The 19,008-nt window shown below is 31.4% G+C and overlaps 2 protein-coding genes across 6 annotated transcripts in view; one reads left to right on the top strand and one right to left on the bottom strand.

Moving 5' to 3' along the window:
* Positions 1-19,008, bottom strand: part of LOC148620578 (uncharacterized) — a 35,754-nt gene that overhangs the window by 7,659 nt on the left and 9,087 nt on the right. For 3 of the 5 annotated variants that reach the window (XM_088574253.1, XM_088574251.1, XM_088574252.1), the window contains exons 12-27: positions 18,439-18,636; positions 17,310-17,495; positions 16,331-16,633; positions 14,614-14,779; positions 13,897-14,029; positions 13,502-13,609; positions 13,133-13,307; positions 12,493-12,721; positions 11,844-12,009; positions 10,840-10,942; positions 9,663-9,863; positions 8,496-8,621; positions 7,872-8,010; positions 7,384-7,477; positions 6,470-6,604; positions 2,277-2,377 (exon numbers count right to left, since the gene is read on the bottom strand). In XM_088574253.1, the coding sequence (XP_088430379.1) occupies positions 2,277-2,377; positions 6,470-6,604; positions 7,384-7,477; positions 7,872-8,010; positions 8,496-8,621; positions 9,663-9,863; positions 10,840-10,942; positions 11,844-12,009; positions 12,493-12,721; positions 13,133-13,307; positions 13,502-13,609; positions 13,897-14,029; positions 14,614-14,779; positions 16,331-16,633; positions 17,310-17,495; positions 18,439-18,636 (2,563 nt within the window). Of the gene's footprint in view, positions 1-325; positions 1,447-2,276; positions 2,378-6,469; positions 6,605-7,383; positions 7,478-7,871; positions 8,011-8,495; positions 8,622-9,662; positions 9,864-10,839; positions 10,943-11,843; positions 12,010-12,492; positions 12,722-13,132; positions 13,308-13,501; positions 13,610-13,896; positions 14,030-14,613; positions 14,780-16,330; positions 16,634-17,309; positions 17,496-18,438; positions 18,637-19,008 lie in introns of those variants that run through there. The other 2 variants (XR_015920912.1, XM_088574254.1) reach the window with 2 other exon arrangements.
* On the top strand, positions 3,138-5,616 carry LOC148620579 (uncharacterized). Its single transcript, XM_088573842.1, has 2 exons — positions 3,138-3,372; positions 4,365-5,616. Exons 1-2 carry the CDS (start codon positions 3,320-3,322, stop codon positions 5,614-5,616), a joined length of 1,305 nt encoding a protein of 434 aa, XP_088429968.1. The 5' UTR covers positions 3,138-3,319.

The following is a 19,008-nucleotide window of genomic DNA, read 5'->3' as shown; positions in this document are numbered from 1 at the left end:
ACAGTTACTATAAATATATATGTGTATAAGTCATGAATACATACATGTACAAGTATAGCTACATGTAAATGCTACCAAGTTAATAGATACGAAAATGCTACCAAGATAATAGATACGAAAATGCTATTACCGAAAACAAGGAAAATATTAAATAAATGTAACATTAAGGAAAAAGAGAAATTTACTACTTGTAAGCCTGAATACTTGTCAGTTGTTTCAGTGTACATGTACTTTGTTTAATATTTAAGAAGTACTAGGGGACTGGAAAAAATCATTTTCAATTGCCAATCATATTTGTTAAATAATGAATAAATTAAAGGCATGCACTAGTTTCTATCACTATCCACATGTACATTTGTACATGTACCCTGAGAAAAAAACCTTCACAGGGTATATGTGGATAATACAGCCAAATCATTGATAGAAAGAAGTGACTGTGCTATGTGGATGCACTTTAAGAAAATTCCAGTTCAAAATTAAACTTTTAAATAGTATATTTAGTTTAATAATAAAGACACCAACCATTTTAATCCTGCGGGAGGGGGGCCAGGAGGGGGATGTGTGTACTTGGATTTGATGTCAGATTATAATTTTTTTTCAAAGAATGGATGAGATAAAAATCACAGAAATTGGAACTTTTTTTTTTTCAAAAAGACCATACAATCTGGCCCGTCTTCAATTATAAACATGGTGCCTATAACAAAACCTTGTGACGAACTTTAACTAGCTTTCTAATTGTCATGTGCTCGGAATATAACATATATAGCTTCTTAGCATAAAATTTCCATAGAACCTATTCCAATAATGGCAAAATCGTAACTTGTCATCTTGTGAGTATGTAAGAATCCTTCATTAGCTATCATCTTATTCTACTCTAATCTTGAATGATTTTAAGATACGATTGCCATATGACGATTGAAATCAAGAATGGAGCTATAGGACAGTACATGTAGGTTCTACATAACAACCTATGACCCTTTTTGTTTACTTAATAATGTACGTGTGTTGTGTCTTCAAGTAAAATTTTAAGTTTAAGGGGATCACTTCTATATGCGACTTTGGAGGAAAACAATTTTTACTTTCTAGGAAATTAGAAACACTTACCATACAATTAAGGCACGTGATCCAATTTTAAACCATGAAATATCATCCGGGCACCACATATTACCACCAATAAAAGAATTTTTCACAACTTATCCATCCAAAGAAATCATCGTTTTACAAATCTGTTAAGCAAACGGCACGATCTACACTTGTCGTTTCCTGTTCACCATACATGTAGAAAGCACTTTTCACCAGACATATATTATCAACATGTGAATGTTGTTCAAATTCGATCATTTTCCGTATCAGAACCAATAACGGCCTATTGCAGCCATTTCCTCGACAGATAAAAATCACAATGAAATGGGAGATAATTTTAACTTGGGTAGGTTTCTGCCTGTACTGTGATTACAAAATAAACATTAACTCAAATATTTTATTACAATATATTGTGAAAGTACTTATATCAACAATATATTTTCACAATTTTACAAGATATTGTTGGTAATCAGAGTTTACATACAGGAATCAATATTTTCAAATTGCAACGGACATTTTAAGAAAATTTGTATCTCAATCGACAATGAAAAACATCTATTATTCCAAACCTTCTGTAAAGAATATAAGGAGTACACACATACATTTAATAGTAACCATATACTGCCAAAAATGCCACACATCTGCATATGTAAGGCACATGCATTTCACATGTGTGACATATACATGTAAATGCCTATGTACTGTGGATGATTCCCATGTGTGGGAAAAAGAAAAATGTTTGTTTGACAAATGAAATACCTGTTGCACATGCATTTTTTTGGCGGCAGTTTTACCCTAGTAATCCTGAGTTGGACTTGTAAAGGGAGCAATGATAGTTTCCAGATCATTTCAGTCAGGTGTTGTTGTCATGTCAGTGTTCTACAACTTATCAAAATTCTAGGTTTCCATGGGAAAACTCTAAACGGAGATTAACTTTCCCACACTTGAAATTTGCTTCCCAAACTTCAAAAATTCAAGCTTTCTACTTGTCGAAGGGAAAGTGGGTCATAATAATCAATTTTCCTATACCAAAATGGCACAGGTGATGGGAAAGTGGAATCATAGAACACTTCATGTGTATATTTTGTTTTTCTTTTTCCAGAGTAAAATATGTTTAACAAATAACCATAATCAGAACTAACATAATACATAGTTGTCATAGAAACAAACATTAGCTTGATTTCAGCCCATACCTCTTTTCAACACAATGTTGTGAGAGTATTTCAGCAAATTTCATCATTTTTCTTCCATTCTCAGCAACAACCTTGGCTATCCTCAATAACTCCTCATGGTTCTACAAAACAAATATTTTTTCGGTCTATGAAAAAAATAACCTCAATCAGGTGGTGCACACTAAATAACCTGCATAGTGTGCACCATAAGCAATTAGGTTATTTCAAATAGACCAAAAAAAATACAAAAGTCATTCCTTATAATTTAATTTTAGTATCAAAATTCAACAAGTAAATCATATCAAAAGGTAGATGACGTCACAGAGACATTACAAAATTTGGTCTATAAGATGATGTACAGATTTTTTATACAATCAGGAAGCATGCTGCTTCTGAAATTAAATTATATCTTAGTAACAGCGAATAACCAATAAATAAAATCATGACAGACTTTATACCAAAATTTGGATAACAAAATTCATTAAATATAATTTTATGAGACTAAGAGGTTGAACCACATTCTTAAACTATCCAGTTATAACCAGTCATGACTAGCCTTCTTTTCATTATACCTTCACAATCAAATGGTGTAAAACAGCCATAGAAGTAGATTAGGTGTGGATGTTTTTATCCTACAGTTAATCGATTCTAACATTAAGTACTATTTGATAGACCAATAACAGTCTCATAAAACACCAACTGTCTCATTTAACAAGTGTACCAAGTTTCACTAAAATCTTTTAAGTCCCAAGCTGCTGTTTAATCAATAACACTTAAGACAAATAAACAATTGTTTTTTTTACAATTCATTTATGCAAACTATTTATCCTTTTCATAAAAACATCAACATTTTTACGACCAATTTACTGCTAACACCTACTGCAAGGTTATCGTCTCATATACTTATATAAAAAAATAATTACCAGGCCTAGAGTTGAGATCAAGTATATAAGTGGTTGGATTTTTTTTATCACTAAAACTCAAGATTTTCTGGTAAATAAACTCAACAACAATTTAGCAGGTCAAGTTTTCTGAATAAATTAATTCAGAACAGCCTCAGGAAAATGATAATGAAGGGAATCCTATATTACTGCTTCACTGGGCTCATTGTTCTTACGTAAGTAATATTTAACATACTTTACTGAGTTAATTTCTGTTTACAAAATCATTACCATACACAACCTATGTATGATTTCACTGTTTAATTGAAAGTACATAGATAATGACTGAAAAGTCCACTTTTCATTTTCCAAAAGGGGAAAAATTCTTTGAAAATTCTTTTTACTTACCAGTTTCATAAGAGGAGTGGTGAATTAATAAATTTTTATCAGTCCAATACATTTTGATATTTCTCAGTCCAATACATTGTGATATTTCTCAGTCCAATACATTTTGATATTTATCAGTCCAATACATTTTCATTTTCACTTTTGAACATCTTTTGGACAAAACCCCCACAAAACGTCCAAACTGATTGTTGTATCATTAAAGAACTTTAAGTCCCTATGTTTAAGTGAATCAAAAATTCCATAGATACCTCAACTTTCTGAATTATTAATTTGAAAAAGTTCATCAACCTTCAATGATAAAAGAATTTTGCATTATTATATTCTTAATTAAAATCTAATGGTCTATATACTTCTTAAAACTAAAATAAGTATTTCAGCATGTTTTAAATTGTTTTCCTCTATCTGAAATCTGCATAGAGCATCTTTTTGCATGGCCATCATGCAAATTCATATAGAAATACATGTAGTTAAAATGAGCAAACAGTGTTTGATATACTTTAAAAACTTAATTTTTTGGTAATTCTGAAAGAATTTTAGAGAACAAATTTTAAATGAAAAAATAACATACATTTTATTCTATAAAGTCTCTTCAAAGGGGGAGATAATTTGTCTTAAATATGGAATATTAGTTGTTTTTTTTTTAAGGAACTAGGAACAAAGTTATGTCACCCTTAATTTTCTACCTGTCATTAAAAATATTAACAGTTGTCAGATAAGTACTTTGTCCACAAACAACCAACATCTTCCCTGAGAAAATTGAGACAAATCTTGGTATGATCTATCTTAAGACTCAATAAGAATTTTTTAAACATAATTTTAGGGAAACATCACTACAATTTTGGAACTCTTCCAAAGATGACACAGCTATAAACAAGGAACTCAAGATCTTTGTTTATGATCTGCCGTCGTCAATGAATGATGATATTGTAGAATATGCTAAACAACGTTATGGGTACACCAACTGCATTTCCCTAGAAAGCAATGGAATGGGTGATGAATTGATGAAACTTGGCGAAAATGGTGAAATGTCCATCAGAAACACTGATCAATTCTCACTGGAGGTCATAATTCATAAAAAACTGTTGCACAGTACTTTCCGTACCCTCAATCCAGAAGAAGCAGACATATTTTATGTACCAGCTTACGTTGGCACACATTGTATTTTTTATAACAAATACTACTTTACAAGCTTAAGTGAACAACTGATTCTAAATCTTACAGACTTTTTGCAGTCACAAAAATATTTCAAAGAAGGGAAGCCTCATTTTTCAACCATTAGCATGATTCACAGAGAAATGTGCGGTGAATTTTGCCCTTATTTACAGTATAATGTTACTAAAAATATCACTTTTCTGGCAATAGAAAGGGAGACAAATCTAAACTACAATGATTACATGAGAACTGCTTCCCAGTCAATCATTGTCATACCATACCCTTCATTCATACATCTGGCACCAGAAAATATAATTGACAACAGGTTACCAGTTGGTAATCTTAATCAACGAGATGTTTACATACTCCTTCCAGCAGGGATGTCATACAAGAATGATTTCAGAAGTAAAATAATGGACCAGTTTTTATACAAAACAAAATATTCATATCAAGAATACAAAAATCAAAATAAACCAATCAACATGGTATTCTTTGAGGTAACAGGGTGTGATGGAAAAACTGATAAAAACTTAGTGATGTGGATGCAGCATTCAGTGTTCTGTCTACAGCCCCCTGGTGATTCCCCGACGAGAAAATCGTTCTATGATTCAATAACAAGTGGATGCATACCAGTCACTTTCGGAAACCAGTCACTTCAGTATGCTTTCCCTACCCTAGTAGATTATTCTAAATTTACTATCTCAATACCAACAACAGTTGTAGATGAGCACAATGGAATCTTGAACTTTTTACAAAATATTGATCCAGGTACAATTCAACAGTTACATGAAAATTTGCTTTCAGTTTTAAAATACATGCAATATACTATATTAAAAGAAAATGCCTTAGAAGAACCTGACGATGCCATGAAACTTATTTTTGCAGAGCTTGCTAAGAAATTTGTAGATGTACCTGATTAATTAATATCAATGACTTTGTACTTTCATAATAAAATATTTCTCCTCAAATCTCCTTTTATTTTTTACAATCTGCAATTTTTTTTCCTTACACATTTTTGAATAATATTCCATGGACTCTAAGATAAAGTTACTCACAAAACTACAATGAAGTAACATGAATTCACACAATGTTTGTGTGCAGTTTGAAACATATAAATGTATGAATACCTGATATTTTTTTTCATCTCAGGCTATTTCTATGTTACCTTTAAGTTTTACCAATCTCTAATGACATGTTATATTATTCATACATGTGACTTTCCCAAATAACAGAATGTCAGTTTTGAAGTTGAGACTGAAGGCATCACTCTGAGTCTGATTGAACACGATATGATAGTTGGTCAAGAGGTTCAAAATTAATGATATTCTGTTTACTGCTGATGTCACAATTAATTTGATAGCTATAACACTGTCATTAGAAATTGGCAATATTGTCTGGTATTATTGCATTAGCAATAGACTGAAGATATCAGACAGTTTGATGATACATGTAGTGCTATACTAGAACTATTTGTTTCCTCAACAACAGTACAATGTGATGATATACCAAACATCAAATCTTAATTTGAAATGAAAGATGAAAAACAGGTATTTTCCCCATCTGTTTAACAAGTTTTACCATAAATATATCAAGCACCTGTAGTTCGCTTTCACAAAAATTCATAAGTGTAAAATGAATTTTCAGTTATGAAATCACAGTACTTTGTTCTTTTATGGCATCATACAATATGACTTATTTTACACTTACAATTTTTTGTGAAAAGGACTGCTGCATCTTTGAAAACTTTCAATTTCATAATCCACCATCACTCACCTGGATTTGACCTCCACCTTTAGTATAGTCAGCCATATTGTTTAAGTGTACTGACATCTCCTTGGCAACCTTGACAATAGGATTACAATCATCTTCCCACTTCTCTGCTTCAGACTGTAGATACTTGGCAGCAGCCTGCAAAAATATCAAAAGAAATAATGATAGGTACTGGATTTGCATGTACTTAGCCAGAAATAATTTCGGTTTAAAGGGATGTTAACTGGACAATTTTTTCTCAACCTTAATAATGCTTAACCAAATTTATCATAGTTTCAACAATTTTAAATGCTAACAAAGAAAACAGAATCATTATAAATAACATAAGCCTCTGACTATGGGTCTAGAATCTGAATTCAAATGATCCCAATTTTTGCATATAACAACACTACAGCCTAGGCTTTTCAAGGTCATATCCTACAAATGGCATCTTAAGACAATGTTTTATGAAGACCGTTATTTCTTCCAAAGGAAACTATGAAAGATAGTTACCAAGGTATCAACCACAATGAAATGTTGTTGCAGCAAACTTAAAAAAAAATCTACAGACCTTACAATCCAAAATATTTCCCCCCGTCTTTACCAACAGGCATATTTTAAAATTTGTCAAAATATAAAGTGAAAGTCAACCTTATTTCTAAGAATGTAGTATTTCAAGTTTCAATATGTCAAATTACATATCATGAGTTTTGTTTGATCTGCAACATCATACACTAAAGTATACCTGAACATCAACAGAGTGTGTTATAATAGAAGTTTGAGCTTACTTTTTCTTTTTTACACTCCTGAGAAATGACAAATATTGCAGGAGAATTTTATTATACTACTGAGAGCAGGTCTTTTAACATGTATTTTGTGTATTTAATGAGCAAACCCATACACACAACATACATCTTTTAATTAGGGAATACACCTACCAATACAGATGTGCTAGGTTTGTAGGGAGAATCAGTTGCCTTCTTTTTCCTCACCATTCTTGGAAACTGACCAATTGCTGTGTTTTGTTTTTCACTGAAATAAAGTTATAATAATTCACACAGGAATTCAATACAGATCGAAATACGAACAAATTTGGTTGACTACAGCACTTTTGAGGAGTGGAACAATAACAAAAAAATCTCAATTTAACAACAGCTGAAATATTCAGATCTATTTTTTTGAACAAGTTCATATTCCTTCAATAAAACTGTATACTGGAAGCTTAGATAATTGCAACCAAACTTTGAACTGAATGACAAGGTGATTCCAATATACCATCACTCGTTGATTAACAGCAAAATGTGTTAAATGAGATTCCTCAAAAATCATTTGAATTAACTGTCTCTTTATAAAATTATTTAAATTGAGTTAGCAAACCGGATTAATGCCTTATTTTTCAACAAATGAGAAATAGCCATCTCATTACCTCGTTACTTGAAGTAATTCTTCATGTACAGTCTTCTTCGAAACTGGTCTAGCAGAATCTGTAAGTTCATCTGTAGGCTCAACATTGTCTGATAGAGTCTGTATGTCTGTGGTCTTCACACCTAGTGCTTTGTGTAAATCTATTGAAAATGCAATTACCAAGATTAATTCTTTCAAATGCCTACTTTTAGAAAAATCAATCCTGAGCTTGAATCAAGCACAACTTTCAACAAAAAAATTATGAGTGCAAAAATTTTTCATGTGAAATTAGTGTTAACAAACTCAACTTGATAACATTTTTTACGATTATCTTGTAAATAAAAGATGAGTGATACAGAGAACGTAATGGGCCACCATGAAGTTGAATCAATGACAGGTAAGACAACAACTGGAAGATTTCTGTATGACAACAACCTGATAACTGGTGGAACAGTATTTCCTCATAAAGAGATCCACAAATAACATTGTCATCTCCAGAAAAAAAGACTCATTAACATATATGCATCAATACCAAAATTAGAAGATTTCTACTAGCTGTAAGAGTTAACCCATTAATGATGGTTGAAAGTGTATAGGTATTATGGTTCCCTGATTTTATTTGTGAAGTTATACTGAATATACATACTAATGATGAATCCCGGTTTTAAATCTTTCATTTGTTGAATACTAGCCAAGAGTTGTCTAACTTTGACAGCCCAACATATCGTCTGCTTGTTGAATTCGTCCATTGTTGGCTTCAAATCTGTTTTTTCTATAAATAATTAAGGCAAGTGATTTTGATTTAAAAAAAAACCAACATATTTTAAGAGCAAAAAATATATGTAATACATGCAATAGATTTCAGATTGTGGAAAAAATAATCAATTTTATGTATATATAAGCAAGATTTTCTAGTTCTACCGGTTAACATTTTGACTACACAAATCAGATGAGGAGATGGTCTGAAGAGATGTAAGCTAAGCAAGCAAGAATATAGAGTTTGGTCATGAACAACTCCAATCCTCAGTTGAGTTTCTTTGTGGATGAAACATAAGTAAGGTTAATCTCAAATAACCAGCAAGTTGTTTAGAGAATCTGATCTCTGGTCAGGCAAAATTAACTATGCAGTACAAGAAAGAACCATAAGTGACATGTTCCAAAATGTAAAATGAATTCAGATCTAACCCAGACATATTTCCAGTGCTTTCTCACAAGTCAATCAAATACTGACTTTAAGTTCAGTACTACAAGTCAATCAAATACTGACTTTAAGTTCAGTACTACAAGTCAATCTAATACTGACTTTAAGTTCAGTACTACAAGTCAATCAAATATTGACTTTAAGTTCAGTACTACAAGTCAATCTAATACTGACTTTAAGTTCAGTACTACAAGTCAATCTAATACTGACTTTAAGTTCAGTATTACAAGTCAATCAAATACTGACTTTAAGTTCAGTACTACAAGTCAATCTAATATTGACTTTAAGTTCAGTACTACAAGTCAATCTAATATTGACTTTAAGTTCAGTACTACAAGTACAAGTCAATCAAATATTGACTTTAAGTTCAGTACTACACTCACTTTTATGACAAGCCTTTTCATGTAACTACTGTAACTGTATTAATTTGTACCCTGTTATTAGTTTTGCTATTTTCACAATGGACAGAAAAATAATACAACCAAAATTTATTTTAAACACTATTTAATGCTTTTCATTTTTTTTTAAATTGATACCAAGAAATATGTACTCACCACAGAATCATAGATGTTTAGCAACCACGAAATTTAAAACTTTTACAGTAAATCTTACCAAGTAATTTTTTAACACCATCAATCAGTTGAGGAGAAAGGCCAGTAAGTTCATCCAGACATTTCCTAACAGCAGATCTCTTCTCTAGCTCTGTAGACAGCTGTATACCTTGTAACGTCTTCTGTCTCAGACTCATCAGACTCTCACTGAACTTACTCAGGGAGAGCTGGAACTCAGACATACACATCTGTCTGTCAGATTCTGTACATAAAACAGAAAACTAATTAATTAAGTTTCCATGGTAAAAAATGTAGTTACTGCGTGTTTAATTGTCCTGATGTAAAAAACTGAATAAAATATTAATAAAATACATTACATAGTAAAACTTGATATCTGGCCTTAGAGTGTAAAACTTGATATCTGGCCTTAGAGTGTAAAACTTGATATCTGACCTTAGAGTGTAAAACTTGATATTTGACCTTAGAGTGTAAAACTTGATATCTGGCCTTAGAGTGTAAAACTTGATATCTGACCTTAGAGTGTAAGTGTAAAACTTGATATCTGGCCTTAGAGTGTAAAACTTGATATCTGACCTTAGAGTGTAAAACTTGATATCTGGCCTTAGAGTGTAAAACTTGATATCTGGCCTTAGCACTACAAAACGTGAATTTCTCAAGAGGTCATGAAACCAAAGTTCTTTGATTAGAGTTATCTTGGAAATTGAATGTAGCTAGTATTTCTATTTTTAGCATTTCTTTTACAGTGCCCTGACAAACTTTACAGATGATAAAATATGGCTAATATACATGTAGTAGTTGTCTACAGACAAAATGAATGACTAAAATTGAATGAAGAAAATACAAAATTTCTGCAAAAATTGTATAAACGTGGCAAAACGTAGACCCATTTTTTACTTTTTTTGCAATTACCAATACTGTCTCAGCACTTGAAAGTCATTGTTTTATTATTTGTCTCTGGAATATCTCAATACCCTTAAAACTTAAAAAAAAAAAACAACAAAAATCACAATTAAATAGGGCAACAAAATATGGTGAAAAAATTACCTTTGATAAATGACCTAGAAAATCAATAGGGTAAGATATCAATTAGGATCAAGCGAGTTCAAATTCTATAGAAGGAAGTAAATTATAAACTGTTCACAAACACATGACTGACAAACAACAGTAGTAGTTAAACATTTCGAGGCAAATGTTAAAAGTGTGTGTAATTTTCTTACCAGATTTAGCAGTTCTAACTTCCATAGCACTGTCAGAGAGTTTATTGAGCAGGACTGTATACATTAAGATTTGTTCCTGTACCAGATCTATACATCTTATACTCTAAAAAATAATAAGATTGAATTTCATGAGAAGAATCTACAGAGCCATAAGTGACAATTATGATAATCATATCACAGGATTATTTACATATGATAATCATATCACAGGATTATTTACATATGATAATCATATCATAGGATTATTTACATATGATAATCACATAACAATATCAAAATTTTTTATATGTTATTACTAGGGACAGAGCATCAGGAACGTCCTATATACATGAATGTAGTTTGTCTGTCAAAACATGTATGGCTCAAAATCTTTCTGTGGGAAGTGATAAATTTAATTGTTTGAACTTTAAATGTAGATGCACATCATGTATTCGGAAATCTCATAAATTCCTGTTGATAAATACAACAACATAATGGTGTATTGTAAATAAGGCTAAATGTAAGTTGATAACCAATAGCTCCATCCCTCCAAGCCTTAAGTCATATTAACTTGCTAAAATATAATTATCAATATGTTTATGAAAAAGACAATCATGTGATTATCATACGTAAATTCAAACAATATTAATCATGTTTGATTCATATGATTATCATTTGTTCTACTTCATATGATTCTCAGGTGTGGCAATGCACCAATTAACTTGCCACTCAGAAATTGACAGAAAATGCAACAAATTTTAGATGGTTCTATTTATATTCCATGAGGAGAACATATGCTGGTTGGTATTTTAATATTATAGTTACTAGATATTTAGCCTTATGTATGTAACATGTGGACTATAAACTTGTGTTCAGTACATCAAGTTCTTCAAATTGGGAACAATTTAGGAGACGTATCAATGTGAGTGAGTTCCAACCACCAAAAAGATAAAAATATTACAAATTAGTAATATGTTCCAAAATAATTATTAACTATGATTTTGAACTTTGAATGATGGCCTTACTTTAAGTATCCACTGTCCATTTAAAAGACCAAGTCTACAACAGATGTATGTCAATATCATTTTATGATACTCCAATTTCTTTCTGGAGGAGGCCTGTTTAATGCTATCGTACAATCCTTCTAAATCTCTACATAGTCTTGTTGCTAATTCTGATGTTTCATCATTTCTAAAAAGTAACATTTACACCTTTAACATTATTTGAATTATATGATATTTTTTCCAGTTGGTAGGCTGAATTGACATTTACTCAGTGTTTTGTTAGGTAGATTTCACTTCGCATGATTTTCAATTTATTACATTGATTTTTTTAAAAATATAAATAATTTCAGAATAAGTTTTCCTTTAAATGTAAACTCTACAATTATATTATAAACTATTCAAGGATATTTTCAACATCAAAATTCATCAAACAGTTGGAGGCATTGCATCAACAATTTTTCAACATGTAAAATGTTGGATTATCTACCCTTTAAGACATCTGACAATTATTATCTCTTTGTACACATGTACATTCTTATAAAATATAAACAAAATTCATTGTATATTTAAGGACAAGTTGTTTTTATGCTTTATGTGGACAGACAGACAGGTAGGGATATCTGTATATACCCCAAACTTTGTGGGGAAATAAAATAAAAATCCTGATTACCCTAGACAAGCACTGTGTAACAGTTCTCTGTTCTGACTATTCTGTGACTGGATATGTTCTAATAGCTGCCCATCTTTCAATGGAATGTTATTACTTGGCCATAAGTTCCTGTCATGACCTTTAGTGTAAAGGTCAGAGGTTAAATCCTCAAGGTCACTAACCACACAGAATATTCTAACAGCCCATTCTCTACAAAGTTGTTCCAATTGGTTCTTGTCCTGATGTGATGCTGAAATATACAGAATAATATATCTTAATATAGTTATTTTGATAAGTAGGAAATTTTAAGATCACAGTTCTCAACAAGTTATTTTGTTAACAATTTACTGTTTAACAGAATGGAAATATCAGACAGTCTTTACTTACACAGAGAGAATCACAAAAAATCACAATAACTTAGTTATAATACATTTTTATTAATTTTAAGTGATACTTTTTCTTATTCATGTGACCTTGTTTCAGTGCTTCCTAAAATATCTTAGATTGTGAAAGATTTGACATTGTTGAACACGTTACATTGCCCCCTGCATTTCTTTCCTGAAAAATAGACTGTAAATAAACAAACTAATCAAATGTTATTGAACTGAAAAATTAAACACTTCATGATCAACAGTCAAAACTAAATTAAATATGAACTTACAAGCAGATGTGAGTACACCTGAGGTCGTTACTATGGTAACTGTTAGGTTATCAAGTTCATTACTATTTTCCTGTAATCTATGACATCTAATTTCACCAATATCTTGATCATCCATGTCTTCTGACAAACTCATCAATTCAGATACCATGGTGGTATGGTGTTTCAGGTCATCCACCTAAACAAGAATTAAAAAACTGTAGAGAATAATGACAAACAGGGGAGAGTATGCTAAAGCATATGATGTGCCTAACCCTTAAACCTTCTTAAATTTCAAATCCTCATTTACATAAAAAGTATAATAAAGCTGGGAATTAATCCATTCTCATAGATTAAAGGAAATACATGGAAAAAATAATACATTGGACTAACCTGTTGTTTGAGAGACTGATCTGAGGTTATAGAAGACTGATAGACGGAATCAGATATATCCTTCCAAGAATCTACGGTTACATCAATAAATACTCGGATCTTCTCTACCTAAAAGTAAACTGTACTTCTATCGACAATTCAATGGGTGCTATCTAATTAAGATATCAACAGGCTATGATTAGTAGATGCAGTGAACAGTGTTGTAAATTTTTTATGAGATATTTCAAAACAAATAAGTAATAAAAACATAGTAATCATAAAACTGTAACCTCAGTGCATTGCATATATATATATTTCATAACCTTAAGGTTTAATATACAGTTTTAAGATGTAAATTGTACCGATTTTATTTTAGAAGTGAATTAAGCCTTAAAACTCATGAATGGAAATAGAACCTTTGTTTCCCATTGCTGGCTTTGTTTAATGATTTCTCTAACATTCTCATAGTCTCCCATTGCAACAAATTTCATCTTCTCTGTAATGTCTGCCAGTATCTCATCAACTTCACTGCACAAAGTGTGGATGCTCCTTTCAAGAAAAAAATATGACATACACTTACAATGAGAGAGTATCACTCTTAGTTCTGAGAGCCAATACTGGATATTGGGTTTGGTAAATCATGAGTAATTTATTTGACTTTTTGACCAGTGTACTACACAAAATAAGGGTAACAACAAAATTACCAAACACTAAACCGATCCATAATCAAGTCAAGTCCAAAATCAATCTGACAAAATAGATATTACATCACCAGAGTAGCTGGTACTGCAATGGTCCTGACTTGGTAAAGGCATTTCAAACGAAATGGTTGGTTAAATCTAGGTTTTACAGCATGCCAAACCTCCCTCCTCCATTGCAGCATGAATACACTGATGGTGATTAGACAGCATTTGCATACTATAGTGTCATAATCAGTAAATCTGTGGTCATATCAGTACAAAGAATAATTTACAAAAAGCAATCATAGGAGAATGAAAGTTTTGCATCTTAAAAACCTTATATATACATAGTAATTATCCAATGAGTCACAATATAGTTACTTCCTCTTAGAATTTGATTGATTAAACTTTTATTTCCATCACCTTCCAAAAATTACCCATACACTAACAAACCTTTTCTTTGTACTTTCTGTGTGGACTAACAAACATTCTGCACTGTCAACAATGTGATTACTCCATCCCAGAATATCTCCACTGAGTGATTTAATGCTTTTCTTGTCTCCCATGCTGACTGCTGACTTGATTCTCTGAGTTATGAGTGAGGTAGTGGTTTTTTCAACTGAAAGTGTAATGGTAGTTAGTGATATTGAGAAGAACAAAGTCAAAACACCATCAGACAGTTAACAAAAATCGTTATAAGGATGAGTGTTTAGTCATTAATTTCAGTATCATGCCTTTAATATTTTCAGTCATATGCTTTCAAATCTGAAATTTCCACCATTCTGAAAAAGCTAAAAATTAACCTTTGCTAATTTTTATGCAATACTCATAAAAATACTCTTATCAGAATCTATATGATATATATGACACTTAATAATAGTGTGTAGAGAATAAAAAAAAACAATTACTTGCGCAAAGAGCAAAACAACTCTACTATTGCTTCACACATGTAAAACCCAACCAATCAATGGAGCAAAGAGCAAAACAACTCTGCTATTGCTTCATACATGTAAAATCCAACCAATTAATGGGGCAAAGAGCAAAACAACTCTACTATTGCTTCACACATGTAAAACCTAACCAATCAATGGGGCAAAGAGCAAAACAACTCTACTATTGCTTCACACATGTAAAACCCAACCAATCAATGAGGCAAAGAGCAAAACAACTCTACTATTGCTTCATACATGTAAAACCCAACCAATCAATGGGGCAAAGAGCAAAACAACTCTACAATTGCTTCACACATGTAAAACCCAACCAATCAATGGGGCAAAGAGCAAAACAACTCTACTATCGCTTCACAAATGTAAAACCTAACCAATCAATGGGGCAAAGAGCAAAACAACTCTGCTATCGCTTCACACATGTAAAACCTAACCAATCAATGGGGCAAAGAGCAAAACAACTCTGCTATTGCTTCACACATGTAAAACCCAACCAATCAATGGGGCAAAGAGCAAAACAATTCTACTATTGCTTCACACATGTAAAACCCAACCAATCAATGGGGCAAAGAGCAAAACAACTCTGCTATTGCTTCATACATGTAAAACCCAACCAATCAATGGGGCAAAGAGCAAAACAACTCTGCTATTGCTTCATACATGTAAAACCCAACCAATCAATGGGGCAAAGAGCAAAACAACTCTGCTATTGCTTCATACATGTAAAACCCAACCAATCAATGGGGCAAAGAGCAAAACAACTCTGCTACTGCTTCACACATGTAAAACCCAACCAATCAATGGGGCAAAGAGCAAAACAACTCTACTATTGCTTCATACATGTAAAATCCAACCAATCAAACTTCTAATTCAAATGTGAAATTATTTTTTTTTATCAAATTCTTCATAATTTATTTCAATTTTGCTTGAAATAATATCTAGAGGTCAAATCTAAAAGTGAAAAGTAAACCACAGAAATTGGCAATGAATTCATAATGATTTTTAACAACATGTTATTTAAGAAAAGATTTGTTTGCCATACACTCCAGCATTCTGTAAATTTGACATTATCTAAACTTAAACTCTATGATTCTCTATAGTTTATCTATGAAGATTTCTATTCAGACTCGCAATCTGTAATATTTGATTCACACTGAAAATTTCTACAAATTACGAAGAAACTGTAAAGAAAAGTAAAAACAGCAGGATTCTACATCTAATACCTTGATTAGATCTGTGAAAAGTTACTGCAGATTGGTGATATGATTCCTCAGATGAAGTGGAACACAAAGATTCTGAACTTTTCTGTAATGAACTATGACTTTTCTCGAGTGCAGGATTAGATAAAATGTGTTGTTTATGGACTCCTTTATGTAGAGTAGGAACAGATGTATGAGTGAAAAGGTCATCGCTACTACACATCTCCTCCTGTAGAAATCTATTGTCAATTGGAAGGGATTTTAGAGCACCGGTTGATGAGAACTTGAATTTGGAAGACGTAGTGGATTTCACTCTTTTTTCTGCTTCTGAAAAAAAATTTCCAAACAATAAATCGACTAAGTAATGATTTCCCTATCACCTGTTTAGGTGTATAATAAAGTCCCATAATTTTGGAAAGAATCATAGTAAAACTTTGAAAAATAAAAATAGTGCCTGCATACAAGACAAACATTCTACTAATATAAATCAATTATTTCACTCAAAGCATTAAATATACAAAATAACATGTGGGCAGAGTGATTAACTGACAGCCTGACAGATAGCAGCATACACAGGAAAAATTCCAACACATGTTTTTCGTATGTTTAGGACCACCATGAATTACATGTACATATGTAAAACATATGTTTCTGACTTAACAAACTAATTAATGAAAAACAAGTAAAAATCATACGGTATTCATATGTTTATATAGGATTTCAATTGTAAAAAGTGAAAAGTTTTCATATGGTTTTCGAAAACACATGATTTCATGTATTTTAAAAGCCCATAACATATTTTTACCATACTAGTCCTAAATATATGTTGCAATTTTGCCTGTGTATAACAATACATCTACAACACTTAACCATAAAGACAATTACCAGCCATCCACAAAACTTAGATTTTTTACTTTAAGGTTTTAACTATAATATGTGGAAGACACCAAAATTACATAATGCAAAGTAAAAAATGAGTACTATTACAAATGTTTTTTCCTACCAGCAAATCTAAGATTTTTCCTCTGTGGACTAAGTAGACTGGGCTGATTCTCAGGAACCAGTCCGTCCTTGACCTTCCTGACACTGTCCAATATCTGGGTCAGCCTTCTTAGTAAGGTTTCTACAGCTGTGTTGCTGGTTACATCAGAAGTCACATGATTACATGCTGCTCGGGTTCCATTTATAGCTGAGAATAAGAGATAAAACATCAAAATATAGTACCACATTTTTAGACAAACATAGAATAAGAAATACACACCTCTAAAAAGCTTGCAATATACAAAATACAAATGTTCAAATATAACAAATAATTATTTTTTCTTTAACTTCATTTTTTGGTTTTTACTATTCACTGACAAATTTATTCTGGTTTTTTTTACAGATAAGGGAAACTAGTAATTGAATAATAACTCAGTTAAAATGGGCAAATCCCCATTGATTGTCATTGAAACAGACATGAAAGCCAACAGCAAAAAATAGAAACCACATTTAGAAAAACTTGAAGCATAAAAAATATGCACATTTATTTAGTATACAACACAGATATTCATGGAGTTACTGTTTAAGTGGTTATTTTCCCAGAGATTAAATTTTTGATATATTCAGGGTCAAAGTTGGAATGTGAAAATCAAATCATGCTAAATATTTATTCTGTTAAAATAGACTTATTTATATTTATCTTATTCATTAAACTGTTTGTCTATGGTGAAAATTACATTATGCAAAAAAAACTTACCCAGATTTTGAAGAAAATCACAACAAAATAACTACTTATACAGTACTATTATTGTAACTCATGTTAATATTTGAAACCATATATCCTCTGATAAAATATACACATGTATATACACTTTCAAACACTGTTGACAAACACACATTTTATTCACCAGTTTTATTTAAAAACTTATGAATGCAACCTTACAGTAGTTTAAAAAAGGGTATGCATTTTTCAAGACATAAACATTTGTAATCGTTTTGTGAAGTTGCTTGTTGCTATGGGGGATGCCTACACCAACAGAAGTATGCAAGATTTTTACTTTGCCCCTGTATTACTAGGTCAAATAATTATTTCCAACAGAATGGCTTTGAACCATGTTTCAAACCTCCTACATATATCAGCCATCACTGACCTTTATGAAGACCTTTGATGAAAACCAACAACCCATTTCTATATAATGGATCATCATGACAGTCAACAATTCTCTCAGCCACCTGACACACCCTCCGGCATCTACCAACCAATGATTTAACAGTTCTATCTATTCCCTCAGTGTCAAAGGTCATGACATAACCTCTACATACACCTACATCTTCTTCTATTCTTTTTTCTGAATAAATGTAAAGATAATATTCAGGTTGAAATGGTACACTGAATAATTGTTGTGCAATATCTTAATAATGTTATGTATTATGAATCCAGGATCTAATACAAAGAAAAGCAGGGAAGCCAAAATTAATAAACTGGAAGTAAATATACAGTACAAAAATAGAATGGTATGATAAAATAGAGGATTGCAAAATACAAAATCCACTGATGAATATAAGAAAATCATCCCTGACAGATATAAAATTTGTTTTTTTTTGGTAAGAAATTCTTTAATCACTTGTAGATATAAAAACATTTATTGACAGAAGTAAGAAACAACACTTTAACACAAATAGTTTCAATGATTTCATTTAATGTAAAAAATAAAATATCT

This window comes from Perna viridis, chromosome 3, assembly GCF_037379345.1.
Source record: "Perna viridis isolate PV_CMFRI_1.1 ecotype Kerala chromosome 3, ASM3737934v1, whole genome shotgun sequence".
Classification (NCBI taxonomy): domain Eukaryota; kingdom Metazoa; phylum Mollusca; class Bivalvia; order Mytilida; family Mytilidae; genus Perna; species Perna viridis.
The sequence above is the reverse complement of the archived record's forward strand: the minus strand, read 5'-3'. Positions and strand labels throughout refer to the sequence as shown.